Source organism: Conger conger, chromosome 8, assembly GCF_963514075.1.
Source record: "Conger conger chromosome 8, fConCon1.1, whole genome shotgun sequence".
In the NCBI taxonomy this organism is placed as follows: Eukaryota; Metazoa; Chordata; class Actinopteri; order Anguilliformes; family Congridae; genus Conger; species Conger conger.
This window is the reverse complement of record NC_083767.1, coordinates 47,958,079-47,978,240: the sequence shown is the minus strand read 5'-3', so window position 1 is coordinate 47,978,240 and position 20,162 is coordinate 47,958,079. Positions and strand designations below refer to the sequence as shown.

The 20,162-nt window shown below is 39.7% G+C and overlaps 1 protein-coding gene across 1 annotated transcript; it reads right to left on the bottom strand.

Annotated features, from left to right (window-relative positions):
• Nucleotides 1-358: 358 nt before the first annotated feature.
• LOC133135061 (cAMP-dependent protein kinase type II-beta regulatory subunit) lies at nt 359-19,742 on the bottom strand. The gene is made up of 11 exons (XM_061251816.1): nt 19,284-19,742; nt 15,838-15,873; nt 11,445-11,497; nt 9,041-9,124; nt 7,643-7,749; nt 4,476-4,629; nt 4,057-4,158; nt 3,888-3,962; nt 3,572-3,640; nt 3,201-3,336; nt 359-2,879 (listed from the first exon to the last, which is right to left on the bottom strand). Exons 1-11 carry the CDS (start codon nt 19,546-19,548, stop codon nt 2,746-2,748), a joined length of 1,215 nt encoding a protein of 404 aa, XP_061107800.1. The 5' UTR covers nt 19,549-19,742; the 3' UTR covers nt 359-2,745.
• Nucleotides 19,743-20,162: the final 420 nt, after the last annotated feature.

Below are 20,162 nucleotides of genomic sequence, written 5' to 3'. Positions count from 1 at the left end.
CACTACACTGGGAAGAGAGGTAAACAATGATCTATCTACCAAGTGTAGGGCCCAAGTTTTATAATTCCTTTAAAATAATCGAAAATAACGTGGCCGAAATGCAAAAACATAGAACAATGTCCGTAACAACCCGATAATTACATTTTAAATTGTTGTAGGGCTGTTATTTCCTTTTGTGATGTAAACTAAACCTATCTCAGAGGTGGAGGTTTATTCAAACTCAATTCCAGTTTACATAAATTCTAAATAACTTTTTAATTTCAATTATGTTCAATGAGAGGTACTGATACAGGAAGGGATTATTTAAGAAACTGTGTATCGGACAAACAAAATGTATGAAATCATGTGAAATGCACTCTTTAATAAAACTGTACTTTATTGTAATGAAAATTCAGATATAACCAACAATATAATACTGAAAATACTCTGGCATTGAGATTCTGTAGACCTTTGAACTGCTTTACAAGAAATGGACAGCACAGCCAACACTAAGCTAGTGCCAGAGGGTTATAACAGGATTTAATACAGAGCAGTAGGTGTACTTTTTGTTGTTTTGTTTACATCCTGTTAAACATACAAAGCCAAGTTAAACTCAATGACAGATTCAGACACTGAACTGATGGGGAAGAGTATGCAACCATGTAAATACTATGAAAACAAGGGATTACTGCTGCTTGCTGCTGAAAGAGGAAGGAAGGCATGGTCTTCCTGTGGGAATACGTAAACATGTTGGTATTGTTGGTGCAGAGGTAGACGATAATTTACCCAAAACCAATAAGCTGTCATTGGAAGTAATGGCTGACCTCCAAGGTTTCATGAAATGCTGCTACGCTTCTGTTCAGAGGTTTACTGAGACAGGAAAGCTCAATTACATCAATAACTTGATGAAATGTAGAAGACGCCCAAACAGATTCATTACAAAAGGCAAACAACAAAGAAATGTGATAGATTAATGTGATGGACTGGAGCTTTATGATTCAGAAGCAAGAACTACATTTGCCATTTACACTATAGGCAAAATAACAAATCGGTCTTCAAAAGCAGGTCAAATTACAAATAGGAAGTGTCCCTGTTTTAGAGTGCCAAAATATATTTACCTGTCAACCTGAACCCCTCTTGCAGTACTTAAATATTTTGCAAACACATTGTTCCGAACCCTAAAGACAATCTCCATTTTAAACAAAACAAAAGTGACTTATTAATCATTAGTCAAGAGACAAAAGTTTAAAATGTGAGACTACAACATCAGTGACAATGGATCTGTACTGGCATTGGACTGGGATACATTTTGAGTGGTTAAAAATGTAATCAGTCCAAAAAATACAAAATAAAAAAATTCATATCCTGAAGACTCACATTCTGCTGCCATAGAAATTCAAACAGCATAATGGTTGGTCGCAAATATCAATTTGAAAGTAACACTCAGCTATTAATCAGAGGAGCTATATTTTCAGTTTCAGAAAGCAAATACTTTTGTTTTTCTGCTCTGTTTGATTTCTAGGGTATAAAAGTCAGCACGCTGTAAGCTACATATGTACAACCTTAACAGATAGTCTAGTCATGATCAGCACTTTAGATAAAACAAAATTCAAGTATACATAAGACATACAATTGTGCATTGGGCCAAACATCCTACACAAAAAACAAGAAGCAGCCACTATAAGCTATTAAGTGTAACAATTAAACAATAAATGTACACTTCTTTTTCCTGTTTGAAATAACAATTTTGAAAGATTGTGTTTCTCGCAACATTAATCTACAATTGACAGGCAGGTCTTTAAAATAACAAAGTCAGTAACATTGTCATGAAGACAAAAAGAAATAGCATCTTTTGGTACGTCTGACTTTGCACAAGTCTTAAATGTTAACCATTTGTGCTACAAACAAGAGGGGATTTGCTATATTTCATCTTTTGTCCAAGAATTGGGTTTTTTCTAACTCCCCCTTTGCTGTGCACAAAATTGGATATAATATGCAGGCTGTGGAACTAAGGCCAAGATTCAGTCTGCTTGCAGTGCACATTTGATTTGATTCAGTATCATTTCAGAATTTGTCATGATTATTCCAATCTGACTGCAGTATTGTTAATTTCAGCAACCAACAAGATATAATGCGCAAGTATCGAAAACATGAAACAGAATTTAAAAAAGTAAAACTGACATTTTTTTTTTACTTCCTGCAATGCAGTATTAAAGATACAGTGCACTGTGGGTAGACTGGATCTAAAGCCAAAAATCAACAAGTGGTTTTGAGAAAGTGAGATAAAAAGGGAAATTGGGAGGAGATATCAACTGAAGCCATCTTTAATAATGCCATAATATGAAGTATGTGTGCATTAAAGTATGACTATTAATTCTGTTGAAACATTATGGACTGGGTGCACAAAAAAAGCTGTTAAAATTAATAAGTAGACATAAACATTTACCAAATAGATTAACATCTTGCCTAACTTCATAGAATATACTGAGCAAAGGTACACACAAGATGTGCTCTATGCCCCAAAAAACTCATCCAGCATTCCATGAAATCTGGAAGTATACCAATATATTTTGTCTAAAATATCTAAACTGCTATCGTTAATGTGGAGCTACACATTTCAGAAAGCAGAATAAATAAATAAATACATGTTAAAAAAATACAAGAGTGGTCATGGCAACACTTGGCATCTAGAAGTTGACGGCTTCCCCCAAAACACCTTCCTTTTCTCTTCACATGTGCCGCAGGTCAGTTCTTGCCATTGGGCTTTCATGCATTCTGATCCTCAATGTCAGTGTTACTTCCAAATAGGGCAACTAGCTGCTCTTCATAGTTTCCAATGTTTCTCTTCATGATGTCCATGCAGGGGCCCAACAACCGCTCAAAGGCCTGGACGTCCATAACTGCGAGGTTAGAGAGAACTGCCATTACCGCAAGGAAGAACGACGAAAGCAAACAAGGAGTTTGACGCCTACAAAAGTACTAGAATTAAAACATTTAATTGAATAAAGCCGTTTAAAACATGTACTTTAACTGTCACCTGAAGAGACATTACCTTATCAAATATTAAACAATTTCTTACTATCCAAGTAGTAATACATATGCATCTTTTTAATATCCCAAAATAAGTTCGTTTACAGTTTACAGAGTTAATTTCACTGTTACAATACAGCAATATCCTGGTATGATCCAGGACAGGAAATAGAAGGAAAAGAGAGTGGTACCTAAGCACTTTACTTCCCCCACGGCATACGCTGAGGCGGCCCTGGGCTTGTTAGTCACCAGCGCAAGTTCTCCAAAATACTGTCCTCTGGTGCACACGGCAATGTCTACCTCCTCATTCTCCACATCTTTCTTTGACTGCAGAAGAGAATGCACATGTGTGACGCAACTGAATTTACCCAACCTAGCAGATGAAAAATCCATTCCCCAGAATTCAGGTTTGAATTGCACATGAGAGTGAATTGCAATACAACTATCAGCTGCAGCCAAACCCTACACTTTGACCTCAAGTCCAGTATTGACCATAGTCCAGTGGCCTGTGTTGTTCAGTGAACATGGTTGTGATTTGTACAGACTGGCAGCAGATACTCACTTTGCTCCTCTTCATGGTGATTCTAACCTGTCCAGATTCTACAATGTAGAAACAATCAGCCAAATCTCCCTGAAAAGACACAAATCACTATACATGAATAACAAACAAATGGGGTTCATACACTATATTCTACAACATATTAGAACAGCGGTCTAAGGGCGTAGAATATTCTAAAAACGTTTACCATTGTAGACCATCTGAATCCAAATATATCTAAAACACTTTGATACTGGACTCATTGCGACATCTAACAGACCACTGTGACTCCAGAGTGAACGTAAAGGAGAGCCCAAAAGAAAAACAGGATGGCAGTCACCTGAGCAATGATCTGTTCCCCGTCGGTGTAAACTCTAGAGGATATCACGTCCACCACCTTCATTCTCTCAGAGAGCTGCAGTGGAGAGCGTCAGAGTAGCAAGCTATGTTAAATCTCTCTCAATCCCTCTAAATCCTTTTATAAATGTAAGAAAGAAGACGAAACTAACCTCGAGTTGCGTGAGCAACGGAAGGGTCTCTATGAAAGCTTCGTACATCCTCCTCTTCTTCGCATTATTCTTCACAATGATTCTTCGGAAAGTCAGTCGGTCCTACAATGTGCAGTACAGTGCGTTACCCTCCACTTGAAACAGGAAGTGTGATAAGCGCTTCCTAAATGCTTAAACTAAGGGATCTGCACAAGCTCATTTTTACATAATGGGCACACAGTCATATGCACCTGATTCCAAAAATAATACATATAAAAAGTATACTTTTAATTAAAATGATTTTCAACTTAAGACACTGGTCACAATGTAAATGAAGAGTAGCTCAGTTTCAACACCTTCCCCTCAAGTACTCCAGCAAAACCCTTGGTTTAGGACTTTTAAACATCAGCAGATAACTGAAGGATTGTGTGAGATCTCACCAGGCACCAGAGAGCACCAGGTGAGGTAGCAATGATGGTGGCCGCTCTTGGAGTGTTGTACATCAAAGCCAGCTCCCCAAAACTTCCACGGTTGTCATAGGAGCCCACGGTACGCTCTGCACTGTCAACCTTCACGACAATGTCAAAAGTACCTCTATAACATGGAAAGGGATTAGAGCAAGAGAACATTTAGAAGAAAGCAACATACAGAAACTTTCTATCACTTATGACACTGTCTGACTCAGTCTAAGGCTTTCATAACCTCCGAGACAGACACCTCATGAATTATACAATCACCCACAAATATGACTCATTAAAATCTTATTACTAACCGTAAAGAACAATGAAATCTGTAAAGACAACCTCAATACAGAAAGGGAAAACATATTTAATTCGGACAATTTACTTTACAAATATGTGCAATTATTCAAACCTCATTTGTTTAATGCAGTGTTATGCATACTAATGTTAATTTTCCCCCCCATTATTATGATTAAAGTGTGAATGTGGATTGTGGCGACTGCTTCCAGTGTTGATAAGACACACTAATGATATCCATGGAGCCTATTCTTCCTTCTTCAACGGCCACAGTAATGATCCTGCTGATGTGCTGAACACCTGATATGTTAAAATCCTGCTTGTGACTTCAATGCCCTCTTTACCTTATACTGTTACATGCACCACGTGCTGATAGACACAAAACTCATGGCAGCGCCTGACATTAAACTTCAGAAAAATCTTGAATTTATCACCTCTATCTAAATGTCAGAAATGATCAATTGCTTACCATCTTCCAACATGGACTGTATCAGGATTGACCTGCTATGAGAATTTGGACTGTGTCTAGCATCCATCCAATTAATTATCTTCAGTTCACTTCCCAAGGCTGGGCACAACCAGAGTATGCACATGCCAGCTGTACATAAGTCTGGTGGAACAGAGCCTGAAACTTGCTGCATTCCGCACCAATGCAGTACAACAGATTATGCAGCTACACTCACTGAGCACTTTATTAGGTATTTATTAGACTTATTGGTCTTCTGCTGCTGTAGCACGTTGTGTGTTCGGAGATGCTCTTCTGCATAGCACTGTTGTAATGTGTGGTTATTTGCGTTACTGTCACCTTTGGCCAGCCTGGCCCTTTTCCTCAGACCTCTCTCATTAACACCACTTTTTTGTTTTCACACCATTCTCTGCAAACTCTACTGTTCTTTGTGAAAATCCCAGGATATCAGCTATTTCTGAGATACTCAAACCACACTGTCTGGTACCAACAATCATTCCACGGTCAAAGTCACAGTCAGGTCCATAAATATTTGGATATCGACACAATTCTCCTCTTTTTGGCTCTATACACCACCACAATGGATTTGAAATGAAACAAACAAGATATTTAACTGCAGACTTTCAGCTTTAATTTGAGGGTATTTACATCCAAATCAGGTGAACGGTATAGGAATTACAACAGTTTCTATATGTGCCTCCCACTTTTTAAGGGACCAAAAGTAATGGGACAATTGGCTGCTCAGCTGTTCCATGGCCAGGTGTGTGTTATTCCCTCATTACCTCATTTACACGGAGCAGATAAAAGGTCTAGAGTTCATTTCAAGTGTGCTATTTGCATTTGGAATCTGTTGCTGTCAACTCTCAATATGAGATCCAAAGAGCTGTCACTATCAGTGAAGCAAGCCATCATTAGGCTGAAAAATCAAAACAAACCCATCAGAGAGATAGCAAAAACATTAGGTGTGGCCAAATCAACTGTTTGGAACATTCTTAAAAAGAAAGTACGCACCGGTGAGCTCAGCAACACCAAAAGACCCGGAAGACCACAGAAAAGAAAAGAAGAAGAAAAACCCCTTCACAACAGTTGGCCAGATCAAGAACACTCTCCAGGAGGTAGGTGTATGTGTGTCAAAGTCAACAATCAAGAGACGACTTCACCAGAGTGAATACAGAGGGTTCACCACAAGATGTAAACCATTGGTGAGCCTCAAAAACAGGAAGACCAGATTAGAGTTTGCCAAACAACATCTAAAAAAGCCTTTACAGTTCTGGAACAACATCCTATGGACAGATGAGACAAAGATCAACTTGTACCAGAATGATGGGAAGAGAAGAGTATGGAGAAGGAAAGGAACTGCTCATGATCCAAAACATACCACCTCATCAGTGAAGCATGGTGGTGGTAGTGTCATGGCGTGGGCATGTATGGCTGCCAATGGAACTGGTTCCCTTGTATTTATTGATGATGTGACTGCTGACAAAAGCAGCAGGATGAATTCTGAAGTGTTTCGGGCAATATTATCTGCTCACATTCAGCCAAATGCTTCAGAACTCATTGGACGGCGCTTCACAGTGCAGATGGACAATGACCCGAAGCTTACTGCGAAAGCAACCAAAGAGTTTAAGGCAAAGAAGTGAAATGTTATGCAATGGCCAAGTCAATCACCTGACCTGAATCCGATTGAACATGCATTTCACTTGCTGAAGACAAAACTGAAGGGAAAATGCCCCAAGAACAAGCAGGAACTGAAGACAGTTGCAGTAGAGGCCTGGCAGAGCATCACCAGGGATGAAACCCAGTGTCTGGTGATGTCTATGCGTTCCAGACTTCAGGCTGTAATTGACTGCAAAGGATTTGCAACCAAGTATTAAAAAGTGAAAGTTTGATTTATGATTGTTAGTTTGTCCCATTACTTTTGGTCCCTTGGGAGGCACATATACAAACTGTTGTAATTCCTACACCATTCACCTGATTTGGATGTAAATACCCTCAAATTAAAGCTGAAAGTCTGCAGTTAAAGAACATCTTGTTCGTTTAATTTCAAATCCATTGTGGTGGTGTATAGAGCCAAAAATATAAGAATTGTGTCGATGTCCCAATATTTATGGACCTGACTGTAGATCACATTCCTTCCCTATTCTGACATTTGGTCTGAAAAACAGCTGAACCTCTTCACAGCTGACCACATCTGCATGCTTTGATGCATTTAGTTGCTGCCACATGATTGACTGATTCAATATTTGCATTAACAAGCTGGTGTACAGGTCTACATAATAAAAGTGCCCATTGGGTGTATTCTTACACATAGTCAAGGCCAGTGACTGTAGCAGTGAAATCGCATCGAGACCAAAAAGAATGAAATCAAAATGGCCGCTCCAACCTTTCAATGACATAGAAGTTATCACCGTCGTCATCTTGGTCAATGATGTGCTCAGTGGCCTCCACCAGCTTCTCAAACATGGCGTCCAGCACCTGTGACATCTGCTCCTGTGAAAGTGAGAGGACAGGAATGCTTGAAGCTCACAAACAAAGGGAGGCTGCTGGGGGCTCAAGGTAACCAAGAGAGTAAGAATCAGTGTAAAAGTGTTTAACTTCCATTTGGAGACAGTCGAGTTAACAGAAAATTATATGTTTTTAATGCCATCTACTTTTCAAACATAATGTGCACTGCCTTCCTGCAAGCATAGCGCACTCAAAATAAAATAATTCATCTGTTTATTTCAATTTTGTCTTTGGAGAGCTGGCTGCCGCTACTCTACAGGAGGCAGGATAAGGCGTGTGTAATTCAAAGTCAGAAGTTGAAATTCACTAACTGCCCACTAAGACACAGTCTGGATTATGTTAACTTGGTATATTTACTTTTGTAAATCTCAGAGTTAAATGCAAACTGCAACTATGAGCAATGAGCTTGATGATTGCAGATTATTATCTCTCTGGGGTTTCAATGTTCTAAATTCTACACCACAATGGAAAGAAATAACTGAGAAATTTGTGCATTCTTCAGAAAAATATAATTAGAGCATAACTCGGTTAGAGCTGTGGTCCAGTAGGTGGCAATACATACCTGACAAAATCTCCTCTGTTGTGTAAGCAAGGATTCTCCATTTTGTGCCAACATCATGAACTGCATTTTCCAAATCATATTCATTTTTCACTTTCATTGTTCATTCATAAAACATAAAACTTCATAGCTTCAAATTAAGCTATAAACAGTCAGGGGCACCGCCAGGCATTGTTGGCCCCATGAAGAGATCACACATTGGGCCACCGCCCCAGAAAATCCTGTGTTCTATCTTTTTGAAGCCCCTGTCAGTCAGAGCCCTAGGAATCATCCTAAACCCCTTACCCCTTACAGCACCCCTGCGTCTCACTCAACCCTGAAAATGGGGTTTAGCAAGACTGACACACTTGATCCAGTGGTTGAAACAGGTAACATTTAATGTAATGTCATTTAAGGTGTAAACTATGCAAGCCTAGCCTTTACATAACCTTTACATAAGCAATGAATGTGAAATCAACTGTAAGTAAAAAAGAAGGGAGACTACAGCAATGCACACTAGCATACATAAATACCAAATTAGCCTGCACTCTAACCCAATTCATCAGCATTTCAGGTGGCCCTTTAACAGTCCTCTTTGCAATTCATATCAAAGTTGTCTGTTCATTTCTTACAATAAAAAAAAGCAAGAGGGAAGAAAAAATAATAACAATTATAATCCCAAAAACACAGCCTTTTTTAGAACCATTGACTAACAGCAGAGCACACAGAAGTTCTTACCGGGTCTAAGTTTTTGAACAGAAGGATGTCCTTGCAGGCCTCCTGCAGTCTCTGCCTCTGCTCGTCTGTTTTAGGATGCGTAATCTGACACGGAAAAGCAAAATATTATGAGGTCAACCACTCTGACCTTTGTATTGCCAATTTCAGTGCTGGTGACAGCTGTTAAATTCACATTCACCAGTTGCGGTAATGGGCTTCAGCCCTTCAGGATATTGCAGGCATGCTTTCCCTGTCTTTAACCCTGAAGTTCAACATCCGCATGCAAATTCCAACATACATGCACCCCAAATAGTGAACCCCAAATGTGGTTACTGCTGCTCAAAACTAAGGCCTCCTGTATTATATCCATTCATCAGTGTGTATTATGGTCTGTGATACTGTTCATGGGCTGGCATTTTTCACCACAGTAAAGCAGCAGTACAGTTTGCTAATCCCATGAGAACATCTGTAGCTACACAGGGGTGCTGTGCTAGCATAGCATCACTTCAGTAGCACTGCAGCAGCGGGAACAGCGCTAATCCCATATGAACATCCATAGTTACAGAGGTAACAGATGTTACAGAGGTACAGATGTTTCAGATCATCAAACCAATTTAAATATTAGTCAAAGACAACACAAGTAAACACAAAATGCAGTTTTTAAATGAAGGGAGAAAAAAATCCAAACCTACATGGCCCTGTGTGAAAAAGTGATTGCCCCCTAAACCTAATAACTGGTTGGGCCACCCTTAGCAGCAAGAACTGCAATCAAGTGTTTGCGATAACTTGCAATGAGTCTCTTACAGCGCTGTGGAGGAATTTTGGCCCACTCATCTTTGCAGAATTGTTGTAATTCAGCCACATTGGAGGGTTTTCGAGCATGAACCACCTTTTTAAGGTCATGCCACAGGATCTCAATAGGATTCAGGTCAGGACTTTGACTAGGTCACTCCAAAGTCTTCATTTTGTTTTTCATCAGCCATTCAGAGGTGGACTTGCTGGTGTGTTTTGGATCATTGTCCTGCTGCAGAACCCAAGTTCGTTTCAGCTTGAGGTCACGAACAGATGGCCGGACATTCTCCTTCAGGATTTTTTGGTAGACAGCAGAATTCATGGTTCCATTTATCACAGCAAGTCTTCCAGGTCCTGAAGCAGCAAAACAGCCCCAGACCATCACACTACCACCACCATATTTTACTGTTGGTATTGTGTTCTTTTTCTGAAATGCGGTGTTACTTTTACGCCAGATGTAATGGGACACACACCTTCCAAAAAGTTCAACTTTTGTCTCGTGAGACCACAGAGTATTTTCCCAAAAGTCTTGGGGATCATCAAGATGTTTTCTGGCAAAATTGAGATGAGCCTTAATGTTCTTTTTGCTCAGCAGTGGTTTTCGTCTTGGAACTCTGCCATGCAGGCCATTTTTGCCCAGTCTCTTTCTTATGGTGGAGTCATGAACACTGACCTTAACTGAGGCAAGTGAGGTCTGCAGTTCTTTGGATGTTGTTGTGGGGTCTTTTGTGACCTCTTGGATGAGTCGTCACTGCGCTCTTGGGGTAATTTTGGTCGGCCGGCCACTCCTGGGAAGGTTCACCACTCTTCCATGTTTTCGCCATTTGTGGATAATGGCTCTCACTGTGGTTCGCTGGAGTCCCAAAGCTTTAGAAATGGCTTTATAACCTTTTCCAGACTGATAGATCTCAATTACTTTCTTTCTCATTTGTTCCTGAATTTCTTTAGATCTCGGCATGATGTCTAGCTTTTGAGGATCATTTGGTCTACTTCACTTTGTCAGGCAGGTCCTATTTAAGTGATTTCTTGATTGAGAACAGGTATGGCAGTAATCAGGCCTGGGTGTGGCTAGAGAAATTGAACTCAGGTTTGATAAACCACAGTTAAGTTATAACAGGGGGGGCAATCACTTTTTCACACAGGGCCATGTAGGTTTGGATTTTTTTTTCTCCCTTAATAATAAAAACCTTCATTTAAAAACTGCATTTTGTGTTTACTTGTGTTATCTTTGACTAATATTTAAATTTGTTTGATGATCTGAAACATTTAAGTGTGACAAACATGCAAAAAAATAAGAAATCAGGAAGGGGGCAAACACTTTTTCACACCACTGTATTATATTACATAATAATACATAAACAGTCAATAAAACCAACAAATCACAAATAAACGAACATGAAATAAATGGAAATACAGTCACAAAAACGGCTAGATGAATGCCTGTCTGAAAAGATGTGACTTTAGCTGCTTTTAAAAAATTCCGGTGGAAGAGCATTTCACAATTTAGGTGCCACCGATTCGAAGGCTCAGTCACCCTTAGTTTTGAACCTAGTGCAAGGGACAACCTGTAAGCCCTGGTCAGAAGACCTCAGAGACCTGCTGGCAACATATGGGTGGAGGAGAGGGAACTCACCCTCGGCTCCTTGTCTTCCTCTTCGTCGTCTGGGTTGAATGCTTCAGCGCACACTGCAAACCAGACACAAAGTAAAGCTCTGCATTTCAACAGCCAGGCACACAGTCATCCAACACTACACACTGGATATGAATTTGGCACATGAACATTCAGGGAGCCGGTTTTCAGCATGCAGGCACACTAATCAGATACAGGCAGAGAACAGGAGATAAGGCTGAGTAAACAGACTGTGTTCTCTAAACATGTTCTAGTACAGGGAATGAAGATTACCGAGTAATGCAAGCTAAACATACAGACTATTGGTTCACTTATTGTATAGGTTATATGTGAACATACAAGTGGTATATTAAGCTAGTCATAACAGCATGCCACAGGGAGGTAGGAGCTATCCTCTTGTTCTGTATTGTAGGAGTTTCATTACAGTATGTACCATACAATGGGCAGGGCTGTACACTCAGACCTGCTATACCACAACAGTGATATAGTTTATTCTCCATAAAGCCTGATTAGCCCAAATTCCAGGAAATTAGGGCCAATTCAAATCTGTTCAATAAACTACCAAACAGTGGAATTTCTAGGTTAGAGATCATTCTAGATTTCATCATTCTGGATTTCCACCGCTATTATTTACTCATTGTTCATTTATTCAAGAAAAATGTTCATTTAGAAACAACACAAAACTCTTTGAAATGCTTGCATTTTATAATGCAATACTTAGAGAATGTCAAAGCTTACATATTGCAGTACAGTGATTTTAGTCCGATTTGAGTATTTTCATCAATAATATTCAACAAGAAATTCATGGTTTTGACTTGGCCCAAAGGGACAATAAAAACCACCAGGGGTGGTGAAGCTATGAAATGGACACTCACATGCAGTACATATCCCTTGATACAGCCATTAAATGGGTTTCAACTCCTTCCTCTTTCACTGAACAAAGCAGAAGCTGGATGACATCACAAAGGGCTTTTTCAGAAATATTAATCTGAATATTTAATGCAATCTCATAGTGTACACTGACATCAAAAAGAACAGTTTTTCTGTTCTGTTTGTTGACAAATCTCAAAGAGGTACGGCATATAAAATGACACAAAACCATTATAATATGAATATAAAACCATGGTAAAATAGGCCTAACTAAAGTCAGGAAGGAATTCAGAAGTTACCCTTTCTTCTTTTAGTGGATGTAAAAGAATATATTCTCAGCAACAGACACTGTTATGTTTTGTCTTGCACAATGATATACTTCCATTAGAAGCACTTTCATCAAGACATTTTAACAAAGAAATGGGAACGCGTTTGACAAAAAGCAGACAGGATACAGAAGACAGGGGTCATTCTAAACACTGTCAGGATGATAAAGAGGGTGAATGGTGAAGTGTGAATGGGAGTGCTCCATCTGGTCTAAAACACCTCCCCTGTTTTTGGGACAGATAACGCGTTTTAAATTCTATTTTAAAGGGGCCATTTAAAAGGTATTTCATTTTCTTGGCAACTGCCCTTAAACAGCCTCTCTCTTCATTGAATATTTGTCAAAGAAATGTAGGTTATAGTAAGTACTCTAGTAAACAACAACACCTGGACTTTCAAGTATTAACCTTCTGGTTAAAACTCTAATTTGTCCAATGACTGCCACACATATTCCACCATTAGACAAGCCATAATACAATACTTGTCACACGTGTGGCCAATCACCTTGATCAATGTGCAGGCTAAATTAGCTTACTGGTCTGCTGAGGGATTTGAAACTTGGATGCAGATAAAACGCAAAGCTCTCTTTTGCTCTGACTAATGACCGGGTCTTAATAAATCTCTCGCTTAATGAATGAAAGCTTAATTAATTGTGTACACAGCAAGCCCATTTCTGCTTTTGCACTGGTCCTGGCACTCTCCACCTCAGGTACATGTAACAGGAAACATCAGCTCTCCAACACCCATTCTTTGGTGAGCAGCGACACTTCCACGTTGGTGCTTTTGTATTGCCATGCCACACAGGTCAGGTACTGCAATGTCACACATCTCAGCAGTGGTTTCCTCAATTCTCCTGCACTGCGCCTGAAGCTATTCTTCTCCTCTCCTGTCCTGGACACTGGAAGGCCTGCTTGGGTTATTATGAGTAAGTAGGGTTATATCAGTATTCCAGTGTGTGAGTGTGGATGTGTCGGCATTCTACAGTAGGTGAGAGGGAATGCGTCAGTATTCTACACAAGTTGAGAGGGATGGTGTGAGTATTATGCACCGAGGTTTGTGTAGCCTCAGTATTTTGGAGTATGTACATGAGATCGCATCAGTATTCTGCAGCAGGCCAGTCAGATAGTGTCAGTATTCTAGTGAGTTGTGTTAGTATCACACAGTGATTTGGGCAGTGTCACAGGTGGAAAGTTGCTCATTAACACAGCCAGGGGAATTGTGTTCATGAGCAAATCCCAGCAACTGAAACAAAATACTGGCGAGGACTTCCACTTCTGGGCAACTGGCACTCTGGTCAGTTGGGTAGTGTCAGTATTCTACAAGAAGTGAGTTGGGCAGTCAACCTTCTAGTGTACTGGAGTGTCCGTATGCAGCAGTGAGCGAATGTGGTTGTGTCCAATCACACAGCCCCAGTATGTGACTAAAGCAGTGTAACTATTATACAGTGAGCTGTAAAATGTTAGCAGTAGGTGAGTGTAGTTGATGATCAAATAGTTTGTTATCGCTTAAAAGTTAACCAAAGCTTCTGGAAGCATGAAAACACCTGAAACATGTAGAATTAGAAACAGGAACTTCTACAGAAACCAAGTTAACCAAAGTTTCTGGAAGCATGAAAACGCCTGAAACATGTAGAATTAGAAACAGGAACTTATACAGAGACCAACTTTATTGCTGATATTAATATCCAGCCATGTGATAAGCACAGCGGAAGCTCCACTGTCTCGATCAATACCACCTCCACATACTGCAAGAGAGAAGGATTCTCAACATCCCTGTAACAGGACACTTCCTTTCAAGTCACTTTATGTCACCTGGGAGATTCACTTCCTGGCCTTTGGAAAACTGAGCAGTTTTGTGGATTTGTTTTTTTGGTTTGTTTCTTAAGTTTTTTACAACGTATCAAATTGACGGCTATTATTTTATCATCACCAAAAGAGAGAATGGAAGTGGAATAGTAACAAGAGTGAGGTTTCTATAAAAGCTACAGAATGAAAAATGACACTGAGCTTGTGGACATATATTTTTACTATGACAGGTAATGGAAGAAAGATAAACTAAAAGAAATAAGAAGCGATATATTATGTCTGCAGAAGGGAGAATGTATACACAACACCAAATTCATTTTTCTGAAAAGAGACAGGGAAAAGCTTGGCGTTACTGAACTGGTGCCCTTGAAAGAACAGCACGTTCCCGGGGACTGCTGTTCCATTATTAATGTGGGGCAGGTTTGGGGGCTGGGACTGTGAGGGTTTCACTGCCCGCTCCAGAGAATGGACATCTACCAATGAAAGGCCCTTAAACACAGACATAGCACATGCATGCATACACACACACGCATGCATGCATAAACACACACACAAATGCATGCATGCATACACACACACATGCATACACACACACATGCATGCATGCATAAACACACAAGCACACACCCATCCAAACAAAGCATAAATTCTCATCTCCCCCAAAGGACCACTTTTACCTTCCATTTCACCATCTTCTTTCCTACAACTCTGGGGACACTTCCTGTACACTATATACACTCCGCTCTACAATACCCACCCTCAGTGCACTACACTGACATACAGCATGTTCTAATAAATGCAGGTGACCCGTAGATGCTGTAGGTAATCTTGCAATGAAGCTCAGATATAACAAAAACCAGAATCACTGGCACTCCAGAATGAGGGTTGCATACCCCTGGTCTACTGCAACTGAATTTACACATAATATAACAGAATAGCAGAAAGAATTGTGAGAAGCATGTGTGAGAGAGAGAGAGAGAGAGAGAGAGAGAGAGAGAGAGAGAGAGAGAGAGAGAGAGAGAGAGAGAGAGAGAGAGAGAGAGAGAGAGAGAGAGAGAGAGAGAGAGAGAGAGAGAGAGAGAGAGAGAGAGAGAGAGAGAGAGAGAGAGAGAGAGAGAGAGAGAGAGAGAGAGAGAATACATGTGGTACCCACGTTTCTTTTCTTATGAAACTGAAAGTATCGCGGTAAATGTGTTGTGAAAAAAAGGAATATTGTTCTTTCTGTACAAAAGAGGAAGCATTTCTGATCCTGCTGTTGAAGAGAAACGCCAAGCTTGTGTATTCCCTTGTAAAAAATTTTATCTGATTCTTAAGATTGAGGAATTTGCCAAAGAACAAAACAAAAGGTCCAATACTGACAGAGACAACAAATCACAATGTGAAACTGACTGAATTACCTGAAGCTCTTCTTACAAATCTGTTGATCACTGGAGCTGGAGAGAGGGAAAAAAAGGAACCATTACCAACACATCTCACTGCAGGCATAGAAAAAAAAACAAGCAGGATTAGAGCCATAACTCTGAAGTCAGTAGTGCCAGCCTAGTTTAATCATTTTATAAACCCCAAAAATAACCCTGTTTTATAGTTTAAGGACTGAGATTTTTTAATCTTTGCTTTCTATATTTTCCATTCTAAGCCAGTAGCAACCGCTCCAGTTCCCTATGATACCTGATCCTAATTATTTTTAGAGATAAGTTTCAAAATGTAGAGGTAAAGAGCCATATATGGTGCAAGCTACATTATTATGTCTATTAGCTTACTGAGGTTGTACCTGCTGATATCAGAACATTTTACATGGCCATGAAAACAGTTCCATTTGAGTTTGGCAGTCTGCATTAGCGCCACCCTGTCAGAGATTATTAGTGAAAAACAAGGCGATTCACTTGGTTGCAGGCAAGTGCTGTGCTTTTTTTCATTTACAATGTTGCCTGCCAAAAAATAATTATCTGCTTGAATACAAGTGCTTGGAATGCTCAGGTATTTCTGCTCTAACTGCGTAATTGGTTTCCCACCACAGGAGAGGATTCTGGCCTGCTGGTAGTGGCACTTCTTTTCTATATATCACCATCTCTTGCTGCAGAATATTAATATTGTAATTGTATTCAAAACATGATTGGCTTTGCACCAGTGACAAAAGGGTCATTCAGAAGCCAGAGATAATGTTTTTGCAACATGGAACGTTAGAATTTGTGAGTGCACATACAGTATGAATGAAAAAATAGGCTACATATTCAAACATTTGAACTAATAATAATAATAATAATAATAATAATAATATAAAAAACATTAATAACATGGCCACCTCCACAGGCCTGTCATTATACAGAGTAGAGAGAAGATTCAATGTCACCTCGACATATTGTTATTGTCCATTCTGCAGCATGTTCATTTGACTAAACTACGCTCTTTCTAAACATGTGGCAAATGCTCTTTTATCCTTTGAAGCTCGTGATTCTTTTTCTGAATAAAATCTGAATTTAAAAAAACGAAAAGCGTCAGGCAATAAAAGCACTTAGCTCTGAAACAAAAGCTTCTGATGAAAGATACATGAGACTGGGGGCCATTTCAAAACGCCAGGCCAGTCAGCTACCACAGCTGCTAAAAGCTTCCTTGCTATCAGTTCTCTATTGAATTGGCTCTACAAGAAACAAACTACAACTAAGATAAAAATCATATGTTAACTGATAATATACATAACAATTATACTGCTAACTATTAGCCAAATATTTACTTAGAACAGGACTAACATTTTTTTTTAAGGAGCGCGTGTGCTCTTAAGTCGAAAAATGTAGAAGCATACTAATGCATCCCAATTAGTAGATGTGCTCATAAATTATTTTTCCAGTTAGCAGTTAGCACACATCATTGTTTAGGGGCAAATGCAAAAAAGGTGCACTAGAGCACTGCAGCAGATCTCCTTATTGAAGGAGACTTGCATAGCTTACATTTTACCCCATTGAGAAAACTAGGAATTTTCGAAGGCTATTTGGGATAAGCACCTAAATAGAGGTTAACCTCGGCAGGGCCTCATCTGGGATTTGAGCCTGGAAACATCTAATTGCAAGGTCAGTTGGTCAAGTGTGAAAGAACATATCGGCCCTTTTCATAGCACCTGAATTAAAAACATAATTTAGACAGGCAGACAGAAGTGCATTGTGGGAACATCAGGACTGTCAGTCTGAAACAAAACCTGAGAACTGAGCATCTGGAGCACTTTTGAATACTCTCCTTGTGGCAGTAATTTAATCAATACCATCACTGCAACAACATTTCCCCTTCTTCATCCTTTTAAAAATGCTTTTCATTGGACAGTAGGTTGGAATGGGAAAATTAAAGTAACAGATCTTATTTGAATTGAGTCCCTCAATGTTTTTTTTTTTGGACCTCTTTTTCTGGTGAGACAGTAAATTTTAGTCCATTTCTGCTCTGCTCTAGTCCATTTAGTCAATTTCTGCTCTGCTCCTCCCCCCCCCCCCTCCCCCTTTTCACACTGAAAACAAAGATCTTCAGGACTGTCTTTCTCAAACAAGTTCTCAAAACCCCTTATTATTTTTATTTATTTATTTATTTTTTGGGGGGGGGGGGGGGGGTGTTTATGAGCCACAAAATAAGATATGGAGCTGTATAGTGGTTTAGAACGTAAAACAAATGTTACCATCCAAAGGTTTCTAAACGTTGTACCAGTAAATACAATATTACCTCTGAAAAAAATGGGCTAAAATATAAGTGTTGACTGCCAAACAGTAATAATAAAATAAAATAAAATGTTGCTGCTGTAGTAGACTATTGGCATTACTGTTGTTATTAATGAGTAATTATTAATAATACTAATAACTATTAATATTACTATTTCTACCACTAGTATATTGAATACTAGCACTAGTATTTGCATATTGAGCTGTTGTCTTTGTGTGAGTCCAGCAAAGAAAACACAACACAACCTTCCCAAGGTTTGACGGAGCAGGCCCAATCCTGCAGATACGTGTTCTTCACCCACTGCAGGCTAAGTGTCATTATGCATTTAAATAAAAACCATGTGTGGAGGACCGTCTTGAACCTTGACTGGATGAACCAGGGGAGAACGTCAATGCCAAACATTACGTATCAATTCTTTCCCGAAACAAGATTTAGGAAGCACGCCCAAAGCACATGCTTCAAAGACATCATTTCTTCCCACGTACACAAGGCTACCTCAGTCAACATTATTCGGTTTTGAATGAATCACAAACTACAATGCTCGAATGCGAAATTAGCCTAATTGAGGGCCTATAAAATAGGCTACCGTAGGTCTTTTTGAATTGTCTTTTCAATTTGTATTGTCATATTTACAATACTGGCATTCATCACAGAGGATCCAGCTGGCCTTTCTAGCAGTAGGCTAGATACTGACTGTGCTGGGTTCCGTTTGTTGTGCAAACACAGCATTGAGCCCGCCTTGGACGCAGCTAACAGGCTGGTTGGCCCATTCCAACAATTACTGCACGATGCATTCATTTGAGATTAATTAGCGTTAATGTATAATTTGGTGTTTGTCGCATTTTCTAGGTGGATGTTGATAGGATTCATTAAAATTCTAATTTTATTTACCAATAAAACAAAGTACGTATCCCATTCATATATCCTAAGGGCATTTTCAAATTGCCATTCACAAAAAAAAGAAAGAAAAAAAAGAAGCGAAATCATGGCAGAGGTAAAGCGTGATTAACACTGCAAGACACGTTCAGACTGAACGTTCTCGGGCGTCTTTGCGTTTTGTGTGTGTCACGCTAATGCAACAACTAACGGTATCCAGCGAATACAAGTCTACACCATTGATTGATGAATACTAATGTTAATCTGTTACCTACGAATTCCTCGTCCTCCTCCTCTTCATCCTCCCCATTTTCCGAGTCGATCTGCATGGCTTCCTCGATAAAGTTGACTGCCTTCCCAGGTCTAATAGCCGAATTTTGGTCATTGCCAAAAGCGACCCCTTGGCTCTGACTTTCCTTCAATTGAGTGAAGTACTGCAGGGCAAACTCCAGCAGATCTCGGGGCTGATTCCTCAACACTTCCACGGTAAAGCTCTGCAATAGCTCCGTCAGTCCTTCGGGAATTTCTATACTCATTCCTATTGACAATCTCTGGAGGAATCAGAACAAAATAACTAGTTTCCTTTAAAAAAAACAACGTTACGATAGTTAAAATTCCGCTTAAAGGAAGTAATTTCGGGAGGTACGTATTTTAACAGAAAGCGCTGCACAAAACAAAATTCCCATCCCCGTGCACTCCGAAATGAACGAAGCTTCCTGCTATCAAGCCCCTGAATGAATGAAAATGGCAGTAACAACTGTAGCTAGCTAGCATCTTTAGCTGCTGGCTACAGGAAACCCACGCATGTGACCCAAGAAACCATGGCAACCACCCATCCAGGGATTACGTATGCGAACCGCTGCAAAACTGCAGTGGCAAAACCTACCTATGTATGGTCTGGCAAAATGTGCCACATCTTATTTAATGGAACATCTATCTCTCGTAATTAGGCTAGTGCTTATTCAGTAATAAGCAGTCTGAATTGACCACGATTACCACTGTGGAGGTCATTTTAATCGACTGCCTGTGATGTTACAAATGTTACATTTCTTATTGTGTCGTTTTATTGTGTTTTCGACAGTGCATGTTTTGCGCATACATTTGGATTGTTGAATTACAGACTGAATCATGTAGGCTAACTGAATGATGT

What these genes read in the sequence shown, in the direction of transcription:
- LOC133135061 (XM_061251816.1), bottom strand. Translation starts at nt 19,548, where the DNA reads ATGAGTATAGAAATTCCCGAAGGACTGACGGAGCTATTGCAGAGCTTT. An exon ending in GGAGGACGAGGAATTCGTAG is followed by an intron (nt 15,874 to 19,283) that starts GTAACAGATTAA and finishes CCCTCTCTCCAG; the next exon opens with CTCCAGTGATCAACAGATTT. An exon ending in ATTTGTAAGAAGAGCTTCAG is followed by an intron (nt 11,498 to 15,837) that starts GTAATTCAGTCA and finishes TCTGGTTTGCAG; the next exon opens with TGTGCGCTGAAGCATTCAAC.